The sequence below is a fragment of the Prunus dulcis genome, chromosome 6 (assembly GCF_902201215.1).
Source record: "Prunus dulcis chromosome 6, ALMONDv2, whole genome shotgun sequence".
In the NCBI taxonomy this organism is placed as follows: Eukaryota; Viridiplantae; Streptophyta; class Magnoliopsida; order Rosales; family Rosaceae; genus Prunus; species Prunus dulcis.
In genome coordinates, this window is record NC_047655.1 from 4323155 (window position 1) to 4335782 (window position 12628).

At 39.2% G+C, this 12628-nt stretch overlaps 1 protein-coding gene across 6 annotated transcripts; it reads right to left on the reverse strand.

Moving 5' to 3' along the window:
* Positions 1-92: 92 nt before the first annotated feature.
* Positions 93-12622, reverse strand: LOC117629573 (phosphomethylpyrimidine synthase, chloroplastic). Of its 6 annotated transcripts, none has more exons than XM_034362099.1 (13): positions 11504-12595; positions 11031-11096; positions 10790-10924; positions 10574-10639; positions 10029-10214; positions 9852-9938; positions 9648-9761; positions 9382-9506; positions 9177-9285; positions 3342-3652; positions 3087-3214; positions 1274-2783; positions 481-698 (listed from the first exon to the last, which is right to left on the reverse strand). In XM_034362099.1, exons 1-12 carry the CDS (start codon positions 12371-12373, stop codon positions 1276-1278), a joined length of 3705 nt encoding a protein of 1234 aa, XP_034217990.1. In that variant the 5' UTR covers positions 12374-12595; the 3' UTR covers positions 481-698; positions 1274-1275. The 6 variants fall into 6 exon arrangements, 5 of the variants coding, with proteins under 5 accessions (XP_034217990.1, XP_034217987.1, XP_034217989.1 ...); XM_034362095.1 differs by lacking the exons at positions 481-698; positions 1274-2783; positions 3087-3214; positions 3342-3652 and adding exons at positions 6689-7283; positions 7821-7944; positions 8018-8341; positions 8541-8666 and having other exon boundaries at positions 11504-12622; XR_004586121.1 differs by lacking the exons at positions 9177-9285; positions 9382-9506; positions 9648-9761; ... (4 more) ...; positions 11031-11096; positions 11504-12595 and adding exons at positions 93-426; positions 4515-4628 and having other exon boundaries at positions 598-698; positions 3342-3654.
* Positions 12623-12628: the final 6 nt, after the last annotated feature.

The window sequence follows — 12628 nt, forward strand, 5'->3', positions numbered from 1 at the left end:
CTGTCGTGTAAGGACGAATTTCAAGCTGGTAGTAGCTTTCTTTCAAATTTAAAACTGAGTTTTGAGGAACTAGACAAGAAAAAACAAAAGAATGAGGTTCAGTATATACTATATAGCAAGTGGATGGAGGAGTTATAGGCCTTATTTTCGAATTTAGCAAAGCCTCCTTAAATCACAGAAAGCATCACAGAATTGCCACTCGGTTACTCCCAGCCACAATTGATCGGCTTGGTCACGATGTTATCAGCTAGCCCGAACCATGGACAAAAGCCCTCTCTCTCCCTGTGCAAGCACAGAAGAAACAGGAAAAAGAAATGCACACTCCCTACGCAGGTATTAACCTGTTCAGGTTCAAAGGGACTCTCTCAGCCTGGCTTGCTACGCATCCTAGCCAAAAAGCTAGTGCTCGAGCAGATACAGGCACCCCTGGTGCGTCCTTTATGTCAATACAATGCCAAAAATATAAACAGAATCTCGATGTAGTATGAACAGAAATCATTTTATTACGGAGAAACACAAGCACAAGCAGGAAAAGGTAAAGGATAGATATGTCAAAAGTCTTGAAATGTATTTCACACACCAAACTATGTTTTATACCATAGCATGAAAATGAAAACCTAAGATCTCCGTTGCGGACAAGCCAATCGTGGACGAAAGCCTCCAGGGTTGTCAAACCGCTTCTGGTTATTTATGCGATCCTGCAAATATTCCCAGTGTAAAAACTAAAGAATAAAGAAATGAGAATAGCTTAATATGTGACTATCTAGAAGTTAAAGAAAGATAATGGAACACAAGATTGTAAATTTTCTTTGTCAAACTGAAAAATAAGATTTCTTTTTCTTTTTTTTTCTGATAGCCATCTATCAGATGATGCTGCTGCTTAAGATTAAAAAACCCCGTAATATGTTTGTGTAAGTACAGATATTGGGTGTTTTACGGTGGTAAACTAAATGCTCCATAATACTGACATCATCTTACTTCCAAGTTTTAAACATATCTAGGATGGGCTCATGTGCTCTAGACTTGATTGACATTTCCCATGAAATTACATCTTAACTCTCTTCAAGCACTGGTTATAGAGCTCGAGACTAGATTAGATTAGATCATGTTTTATACCATGCAGAATTTTATCATTGTATTATGAAATGAAGAGACTGCAAGTGTTAAACCATTATTTGTATTCCAAATAGAAATTTTCAGAACGTTTTGAATGCAAGTATATCAGAAAACAGCATTTTCATAAGGAAAATTAAATTAAAAAACATTTACTGACCTTCACCTCTCTGCGGATTTTACATAACTTTCTGGCAAGTAAATTTCCCCTCCAATTTCACCATGTTGTTCCCCACTGACAGTTTTCCTGGCAGCAAGAAACTCAGCACTCATAGCATCCATTCCACGTATCACAGCTTCCTCAGCACTCCCATAGCCATGTTCTTCAGCATACTTCCTCACATCCTCTGTTATCTTCATTGAACAGAACTTTGGACCGCACATGGAGCAAAAATGGGCCACCTTGGCACCATCAGCTGGCAGTGTTTCATCATGGAAGGACATGGCAGTCATAGGGTCTAATGACAAAGCAAACTGGTCCATCCACCGGAACTCAAATCTTGCCTTGCTCAATGCATCATCCCAGGATTGAGCATGTGGGTGACCTTTGGCTAGATCAGCTGCATGAGCAGCAATCTTATATGCTATAACTCCAGCCTTCACATCATCTCTATTTGGCAACCCAAGGTGCTCTTTTGGGGTTACATAACAGAGAAGGGCAGTGCCTAGAGCCCCAATGTTGGCAGCACCAATGGCAGAGGTGATGTGATCATATCCAGGTGCAATATCAGTTGTTAAAGGACCGAGAGTGTAGAAAGGTGCTTCATTACACCATTCAAGCTGTTTTTTCATGTTCTCAGGAATCTTGTGCATTGGAACGTGTCCAGGTCCTTCATTCATTACCTGTACATCCTTTTCCCATGCCCTACGGGTCAGTTCTCCCTGAGTTAAGAGCTCTGCAAACTGTGCAGTGTCATTGGCATCATAAATGGAACCAGGTCTCAGCCCATCACCTATTGACAGGGCTACATCATATTGATTGCAGATGGCAAGTATGTCATCCCAATGTTCATAAGCAAAATTCTCTTTGTGATAAGCTAAGCACCATTTTGCATGAATGGATCCTCCTCGTGAAACAATTCCTGTCATACGTTTTGCTGTTAATGGGATGTACCGTAGTAGAACCCCAGCATGGATGGTGAAGTAATCTACACCCTGCTCAGCTTGTTCAATGAGAGTTTCTCTGAATACTTCCCAGTTGAGATTTTCAGCAATTCCATTCACTTTTTCAAGTGCTTGATAAATGGGGACAGTCCCTACTGGCACAGGGGAGTTACGTAGGATCCATTCACGGGTCTCATGTATGTGGCGTCCTGTAGAGAGATCCATAACAGTGTCAGCACCCCACATAGTTGCCCACTGGACCTTGTAAACTTCCTCTTCAATAGAGCTGGCAACAGCAGAGTTTCCAATGTTTGCATTAACTTTGACCAGAAACTTTCTTCCAACAATCATTGGCTCCAGCTCCAAGTGCTTCTTATTAGAAGGGATAATTGCCCTCCCACGAGCCACTTCTGATCTCACAAACTCTGGATCAAGCTTCTCCCGAGTGGCACAGTACAACATTTCCTCAGTTATAATTCCCTGCTTAGCATAGTACATCTGAGTGTATCTTGGTCCACCAAATTTATCTCGCCTTTCAATCCAATCTTTCCGCAGTTGAGGTAGTCCTATTTATCAATAGCAACCAAGAAAATGGATGAAGAATGCTAATTAAGCCCAAAACACAAAACTTTGAAAGACATTGAAGTGAAAACCATACATTAGTATATCTGAATCAGACAAGATTAAAAAAAAAATTCTTTTCAATCAAACGTCTTATGCCTTGTTAAGAGGCGTGAGGAAGTATCCATATAAACAAAATTAACAATAGAAAAATCTGAAGTTAGATATGTAAGAAGAAAATGAATACCATCTTCAACAAAGATAGACTACCAACAAAAAAGATGTTAAAATAAACTTATTGTGCATACCAATGCGTGGGCTAATGTTTTGTGGACCGCTGGTATCATAGTTGTCAAATGCTGGTTCATCGCCAGCCAAGTGGACTCGTCGAAAGGGAACTTTGAGCATATGACCAGTTTCTTCATGAGTAACTTCCCTGCAGAGCAGATCACGCATCAGTGCACCACAATTCAATTCACAAGTGTACCTTGTGAGTGTTTTAAGGGATTTAACAAGTTTTATATTTCAAGATGAAAATCATGAGTCATGTAAGGGAGACACACCTGTGTTCTTTTGTGCTCTTTGGAAAACATTGTTCAAAGGATGGAAGAGGCAAAAAATCAGGAGAAGCAGGATCAACTGTGTGCCTTGGTGGTTTGGCTTTCTCTGAATTAGTTGCTGGGGGATCAAAGGTTAATGTGGCTCTAGGATCTGAGCTCAGGGCATTGAGGCATATTTCCTTCTTGTATGGACTTGAAATACGCCCGACAGCATCAAAACCAGGCAAGAAGGTAGTACTCGGGAACTTTGCTGCAGAAGAATGATTGCCATTCTTGCACACAACGGATGTCAGGGCACTATGCACCAATGCCATCTCTGAGTTGAGCAAAGAATTGGAACATTAAAATTCAATCCACAAACAACTAAAAACTAGACACACATAATTTACAGCCAATTCAATTAAGTGCAACAGGAAATAATGTATGGGTCGGGTAAGAAAAACGGGGCATGCAAATGAACTCATTTTTCTATCCTAGGATCATGGTAATTGATTAATATCCGAAGGCAATATGTCCCCAAACCCAAAGCATTTTTTGGCAAGATATGAAATTTCCATCTCAATCTTACCATAGTTCATGTCTCCACAATATGATTACACGTGATACAGGATCAAGACATTGACAGAGAAATACTAGCAAAGCAAAGTAAGCAAAAAGACAGTATAATATATACTCGACCTGCCATAAGACCAAACAAAAACAGTTGCTGCAAAAAAATGAATAATTTGAGTGAAGCATGCAACATAAATGCCAATGCCAAACTTCAAATCAGAAGGTGAAGTAGAGCCGAAAAAACATCAGACTTTATCATAAACAGTCAGTTATGTAGAAAATAAAAGCGAAATTGAGCATATGCAAATAAAATTATATAGCTTTCCACAAATCAAAACATAAGAAACAGAAACAATCTTGCTTCATTTCATAAGTTCTTACATTTCCAGGAAACAAAACGGACAACTGAGACCCAAGTGAGCAAAAAGGCTTAAAAATATCTAGCTTTTGACGATACCAAATTCATTATAAAAATAACTTTTGACAATTTGGCCTCATTTCACAAGCACCTTACCTTTCTAGCCAACCATACAGAAAATTAAGACCCAACCCAAGTGAGCTAAAAGGCTTACCAATTAAATTGAGAATGAAATGTTGGGTTTTGAAGAGAGATAAAGGACGAACCTGGAACCTGGGGCTGGTAGAAGAAGGCTTCTTCACAGTCTTATCTTGTTCACTCTCTCTCTTCTGAAAATTTCTATGACAACTCTGAGTGTAGAGTCGTGGATTACGTTGTAGCATTTTATAGGGAGTGAAAAAAAGGCAAAGCCTTCAGGGTCCTCCAAAAGGTACCAAAAGCGAATCCTTACGTGGCTCCTGATGATTCCCAAGTAAGAAATTTTCTGTAAATTTCTTAATTGGATGAAAATTCATAAATTACTAATAGAAATTTGGATGCTTTGCATTGGTTCAGTTCAGGTGCATCGCGTGGCCGACTGTCTTCCACTGTCATATATCATGTGAAATCTAATGTGTAACAATTGACATATCATATGAAATGAACCTGTGGTGAGACGTTTGCACCATTAAGCCATTTCTTATAATTCTTTATATTTAATTTTTTTTTTTTATACATGTTCTATGAATCTATGGTGGGTTTTTTTTTTAATATAAAAGAAAATATTTTTTCATAATGTTATAAGATTTTTTTTCTTTTTAATACAAACGATAATAAGAATACTCGGATCTCTAGAGAATTTATTTTTGTAATTTTATAAATTCATCATTAAAAAAAGGGAAAAGGTCGCCCTTGATTCTAACATTACTTTTCAATTTGAGGAAGGGGCAATCCAAGAAACATTTATAGAATTATTAATAATGGGGAAGGATTCCATAATAATAATAATGACAAAGTTAGTAGAGGAGGAAGTCCCGTCCATTATATGGCATCCAGCAAAAGCCATGCTGCTACGTCCGCTAAATATGGCTCTTATCTTTGACTCAAAAGTCAAAAACTAAATTACCTTTGAATGATAGGAAAGAGTAAGCGCATCTTTCTCAATTGTCCATCAGGATCAGGAGGAGGAAATATGTTTTGAAATGGTCAATTCAATTGTATGGCCAGCTGATACCCCCGGAAGCCAAATTGTAAATTACCCAGTGGATGTTTGTTGTCATAAGCGTTACCTCTGTGTTTCCTTGTTTCTTGTACTAGAAGGACAATAAAGCTTTTTCCTTTTATAGAATAAATACACAAAACAAAAAACAAAACAAAACGGTTCATGTTACTTCTATTTTGACCCCATTCTATTGTTCATAGATCATCTCCAAAGGAACCCAGTTGGCAGTTTTCCATGGGCATGGTCCGGGTATAATTTTTACTGTGGTGGGTTGAATTTTGAACTTTGGGAGAAAGTAAATATTACAGAAGTGGCATTATTTGTTTCACTAATCATAAATTGGATTGGTAGTGGAGAAAAGTTGAAGTTTACACGTGAATTAATACGATATTGTGAATTACAGAAAGTAACAGATTCACATGGGATGGGACATTGGTTCTTTTGCAGGTTTAGATTTTTCCTATTCTTTGGCCAAACCCAAAAGACCAAAGTCTATATTGCTTTCAGAAAGGGACGCTGATATTTTAGAGGCTCCAAAATATCAATGCATACAGATATAATATTATCACTGCAATCACTACCTATCAATCGTTCCTCCACACCAATGATTACATTTATTTGATTTTGATTTCAGAAAATAAAGAGAAAGAAGATGCTCCAAATTTGTTGCACAGTTTCTACCCTTTCTTTGATCAAGTGACGATCAAACTAGTGTTTTGAGAGTTTTCTTGATTTCAAAAACCATTGGTCCATGAGGCACTATGTTTTAGCTTTTTTGTCTTGGTTAACCTCTCCCTTCACTCAGAACTGAAACAACGTTGTGCTTCCCAAAGTAACATTAGATTTCCAGTTCTTCATATCTAATCCAACTGCATAAACAAAACTAGCACACCAAGGGAAAAACACTGACCGAAAACAAAAAACAACCTAACCAACCACCCATGCAATGCCTGCAATATTCAAATCGACTTTGACATACCCTTTAGGGCAAAACTGACCATGAAAACACCTGCCTGTCCCCGCCGACCCTTGGGTCAGTACAGCTTCACACTGGCGGAATTCCAGACTAGGACAAACCATCTTGTCTTTCACGTATGAAACATAAACTAGTTTGGCCAAATTTGAAAATCTTTGGCTTTCCGGCAACAATGCTGGTAAGTGGTAAAGATCAATTATCATCACCATCAATTGGTTCACTTCTCCGAAAGATGCCCTTGGAATTCCAAAAAATACATGCAATTCATCTGGAACCTTTTGAACCAATTCATGATAAATATTATATATTTCGTATGATAAATATCGTATACAACTCGAGAACAGTTACAATTGCAGATAGGCAGATCATGTGTAATCAAGTAACAGTCAATGTACAACAGTTTCAGATACCAACCCGGTTGTGCCGAAATTAATATTGATGACACACTTGAGAAGGCTTGTGCAGATATAATCCCGACTTCTTTCCCTTCTCTCTGGATAGGCAGCTTGGGCTGGTAAATTGAGAGTTAAAACAAAGAGCACACTGGCACTTGTTAAAAATGAACCCAAAATATACAAGTTGTAAGGGAGAGCTGCTGCCAACCAAGAGGAAGAATTCACTGACATGACAATGGCAAAAGAGCAGTAAGCTACTCCATATTTCACAGTTTCACTTGACATTGAGGAGCAGTAACAAGATACAGTTGTTAACCAGAGCCGGTCTGCAATGGAAGAAGAGACTCTTGCTTGCCACTAATGAGAGACTCTTGCTTGCCACTAATGAAGATTGCCAATTCAGTTGGTGCAACTACCAATTTTAGCCACTCTTGTAGCTCTTCACCTTCTACTTTCTCTTTTTCTGAACAAGGAACACTCTCAGAACACCATGACAACTTCATAGAGTTACTTATATAATACAAAATAAAGAGCATATCCACACCCTAAGCTCAATAGATTTATACAAGCTCACTTAATTTGGAAATCCTATATCTTTTTTTAAAAAAACTATGCCCACAAATCTTTCATCAATAGCGCCTGCAGCATACAAGCTACGATTCACTATAACTTGTAAGTACTTATTTAGAAATTTTACAGCTAATTGGGCATGACTACATGTCCAGAAGACCCAGATCAAATATTTGGAAAACAGAGACAGGACTTCATTTCATTCAATAACCAGACTCTGTTTATCAAAGCTAAAGCAATATTTTCCAAAAATTAACCATCTCCAGGACCCCTACTGTTTGCAAGAAATGTCCACAGGTTAAAATTTGTATCATGCATGTTTGTACCAATTTGAGGCCACCGCAAACTTACAGAAGCATTATAACATAATATCATATAAACTACAGAATGTAGGAAACGATATGATAATACCATAGCAGCAAAAAATCACCTTCCAGATGAGCACCGAGACCCTCCAAAACACTAGGATTAGCACGCACGACAGATAGGGCTACATCCAAAGCAGATTGTAGTAATGCTTTAACCTCTCCTTGAACAAGATCAACAAGATGCCCCTGTTTTCATCACTCTAGGATCAGTATTTACTGCAAATAATTTGATAAGGAATAAAATAAAAATACACAGGACCTGATCCCTTCCCCAAGGAGCACCTCCCCCCGACTCATCCATTCCACCAGCAGAAAGTGTTGCTATAGACACAGGGCCAATGGTTTGATTGAGACCATACTCAGCTACTGCTTTGTATGCCATGTCAGTCGCTCGTCGTATATCATCAAGTGCACCTGTTGATACACGACCTGAATATACAAATTCTTCTGCTGCACGTCCTCCGAGAAGCGTAGCCAAACGTCCACGTAACTCATCAATGAAGAGTAAATATCTATCTTCGCTTGTCGGAGGAGTATAAGTAAAGCCCAATGCCCCTCCTGACCGTGGCAATATGCTCAATTTCTGATAACACAAAGACAGAATAATTAGTATATCCAAATATTATTATTTTTTTTTTGGGTAAGATATTTCCATGTAATTTGGAAGTTAATAAATATGCTATTGCGTGAACATGACCTCAATTATTCCCTATTTCTCACATAATATTTCCAAGTTACTTTTTTTGAATCTGTTCATGAACAAATTTCAGTACTGAACTCACCTCAACACGTGGCTGTCCAGGAAGAAGACTTGCAACAGCAGTCCCTACTACTGCATGACCAGCTTCATGCCGTGCAACTACAGCCTTCTCACTTCCCTGCAACTTGGCAGTCTTCTTTTCTATGCCCTATAACAAGTAATTCGGCTAAGTTTATGTACTAGTTAATCAGAAAACAATAACTTGTTGTTTTAAAAATGTTGTCACTGAACAGTATGCACCCCAATGCACCTGAGCGGAAAACACACCTCAATGCACAGGGTGGTTAAAACAACAATAGGGTGGAAGATGTGTTACTAAAGTTATACATCAAGAGAAACATGTTCATAAGAACCCAAAAAGAAAAAAACCAATGAATGGGGCCCTCCTTGGTCATAAGAGCAGCATTCAAGTACAGGCACTTCTGATGATCGGGGTAAAGACCAAGAGGGTTGCATAAATATAAAACAAAACCACAACGCACCCACAATATAGACCAGCACAAGAAAGTCATGAAAAGAAACCATAACATCAGAATCAGCTGGGAACATAAAAGAAAGAGAAAAGGTTGAAAAACAATCAAATACAATTTTATTACGGTTTTGAATCATATTTCAGGAAAATAGGTTGAACCAATATTTGAGAAAGAGGGAGACTTACAGCTATTGATCTCTCCACAGCTTGAATGAAATCAATATTTTCCACAACCACCTTGCTTTGTCTTCCGGCCAATAAAGCAGCTTCATTCACCAAATTTGCAAGATCTGCCCTGCAAAAAATATAATAAGAAACATCACTCCTAATGTGTTAATTATAATTCAGTACATATTCTAAACGGAATGAACAGTGAGCTCCGTATATATACCCAGTAAAGCCAGTAGTCATAGAAGCAATGTCACCAAGGTAAACATCTTTTGCCAAAGGGAGTTCCTTTTTGGAAACATGCACTTTTAGAATCGCTTCTCTTCCCGTCCTATCTGGTGTTTCCACCTATGAGAAAAGGGAAAAGATTTCATGTGATATAACATTTATATGCACGTACATGCATATATGAAAAAAATTATTCCCAACTAAAACTTTCTTTCATATCATTTTTGACAATGAGAGGGGTACTAGAACTAAAATACAAACCATAACCACACGATCAAATCTCCCTGGTCGACGAAGTGCTGGGTCTAAGACATCTGAGCGATTAGTTGCTCCAAGGACAATAACCGCAGAATTGCTGTCAAACCCATCCATCTCCTACAATGAGAATTCAAGCATTAATTAATGTCACTGGAATGTCGCCAAAAGTTACAAATGCATAAAACTAAGTTGTAGCACAGAGCTTACAGTGAGCAACTGATTCAAGGTTTGTTCTCGCTCATCATTGCTGACAATACGGAATTTTCCATCCCGACTTTTTGCTACAGCATCTATCTGTGGTAAGCAAGCAATATTAAAACCAATCCACGGAAAACCACATAGGTCAAGAATCAAGATAACACAAGCAAACATCCATGTTCAAACCTCATCAATGAATATTATTGACGGTGCCTCCTTTTTGGCCCGTGCAAATAGATCCCTTACGCGAGAGGCACCCATGCCAACATACAACTCTACGAACTCACTAGCAGAGCAACTTATAAAGGGCACTTCAGCTTCCCCAGCCACAGCCTTGGCAAGAAGAGTCTTGCCTGTCCCAGGAAGACCCACCTGTAGGATAAACAAGCCATACTTTCCTAATATTAAACAAAATACAGACTCTTCTACACAGCCTCCAAACATACACTGGCATACAAGCAGTGGATGGGACCATTCAAGGGTAAAACTAAGAAAATGTCCAGGTGCAAAGATTTATCTCTCCAATGATACAGTATTGTAAATGAAGTGTCAAAAGAAAAATAACACAGAAAGTACTATTAAGTGGGCAGCTCCCTATACTAATAACTTGGGGCATGGGAAATCTCCAAGAAACAGACCTAGCATAGTTGGCCTATCAAGTTAACCATATATGACTTCCCACTCTCTGGTTTATGAGGTCACATTCATTCTTAGCTTTTGCTAAAACTCACCAAGAGAACTCCTCGTGGAGGACGAGCACCAAGTCGTACATACTTGTCTGGATTCCGAAGAAATTCCTGGTCAGTAAACATCAAGGCAAACATTTTTTTTCAAGAAAATAAATAGAAGAACTTTTCTAGGAAACACTAGTAAGTCTTTAGGATCCTCTAGAAGAATCTGATGATGCAATAGTTATATCAAAGTAAACTGAGGGGTGTCCAACATACCACAATTTCTTCTAGCTCCTCTTTAGCCTCATCAACACCAGCAACATCAGCAAAGGTTATTGTTTCCCCTTGTTCAGATGCTTTAGCACTGCCAGAGCCTCCAGATTTTCGGTTCCTAATCTGACCAGCTGTGTGCTGTACACAAGCATGTATTCACTGAGAACCATGTAGCACAAATTTCAAAGCACCAAACAGAAAAACAGAGACGGAGTTGAAAGAAACAAGCACCACTGGCTCACACCTGAGAAAAGCTTACAGGGAACCGGTGCAGAAGCCCTGCAAGCACAGCAACGTAAAACAAAGCTATCTGCAGGGACCAAAGTCAATAGATTAGAAATTCCTTCCATGAAATATCATAAACATTTGTCTCAATACACACTGTGAATAACAAAGGAAACTTCTTTTGAATAACAAATATAAGTTAAGATACAAGAGAATATGGGTTTACATGTTAGTGAAAAATTCGTACCCTGGGATCAACACAATATTCATATTCAGGCCTTCTACATGTACAGAATCCAACATAATTAATTTTGTACCTTCAATCATAACCATTCATGCTGGTTACTTAGTTCATTAATTTGTAACTAACCAACTTGTAAGTTCACAAGAGTTGCTCTGTAAGGTCAAATATTAAGAGTTCTATAGCTTGTTTTTGTCATAACAATTTTTTCAGCAGGATAACCAAATAATATCTAACAACCAAAAACTTACCATTGCGGAGTTCAAAAATCCACCTGTCCGCTTATCGGGCGACCCAAACTCCACCTCATTCTCAAGCATCTTCTCATACGGCGCCTTTATATCACTTGGCCTCGTCGTCGTGTAAACCACCCTCTTCGTCGGAGCCACACTCCTTATCAAAGCCTCTGAATCTTGAAACTTACTAACCCCACCACTCACTTCACTTTCTTGCTCACCCTGCTCAGACTTCAACTTGAACATAACATGAACCCCATCAACCTCAACCTTCTGCACCTGGTTACTATTAATCTTACTCAAAAAATCACTGTACGGCACGCTAATAAACGTCGTCGGAGTCCTCGGCTCCGACCCTGGTAATGGAATTCCAGGTCTGAGCAACCGCATAACGAAAATCACAATACCCAATTGCAAGAGCAAGATTCCAATCTCTTGGGCTTGAACTATGGGCTGCCACCGCCATTTCCCTCCTTTGGACCACCACCAATTCGCTTTCTTTTGGCTCTCTCTCCGCCGATTCGAAGCCGGCGAGCTCGAATTGGGCTTGTTGTTGTTCACCCCTTGGCTCTCGCTCGCCTTCGCCTCGCTCTTCTCCCCTGAATCGTTGTCCTGACCACTCGCCGAAACCCTAATCGTCCTGAACCCTCCATGGCTCTTCCAGAGACAGAACCTCTCCGAAACTCTCACAGCTCTGCCCTGTCCGTACAACGCGACTGACTTGGACGCCGGCGTATTCGAAACAACTCGTCTCGCTTCCTGGTTGAAAACCCTAGCTTGGCCACGAACGAAGCCCAATCCATGGCGGCAGTGATAAGCATTAGAATTCGAATTTAAGCAGAACCTACTGTGGATTGTTGGACGTAAATACTCGACCGACGACATCCCAAAACCCTAAAAAATCCAAATTCACAATTCAAAATTTCATAAATTTATATATACATGTTCGTATGTGCCCTTCCAAATACAGAACTAGATTTCAGTTTCGTCTATGGTGCTTGCTTCAAGCCTATGACCATTAACCGCTAAGGCAAAGGTTGGAACTTTGGAACACAGAAGAGAGAGAAAAAACAGAGTATATAAAAGAAGGAGATCAAGTTGGAATTTGAGCCGTCGGATGAAGAAGGCGTTTGAGATCCC

Excerpts from the sequence above, each read along its gene's own strand:
- LOC117629573 (XM_034362099.1), bottom strand. The coding sequence starts at position 12,373 with ATGTCGTCGGTCGAGTATTTACGTCCAACAATCCACAGTAGGTTCTGC. Across the intron at positions 10,925-11,030 it reads TCCCTGTAAGCTTTTCTCAG|CACACAGCTGGTCAGATTAG; the intron begins GTGTGAGCCAGT and ends GCTTGTGTACAG. Across the intron at positions 9,507-9,647 it reads GATTTGATCGTGTGGTTATG|GTGGAAACACCAGATAGGAC; the intron begins GTTTGTATTTTA and ends CTTTTCTCATAG.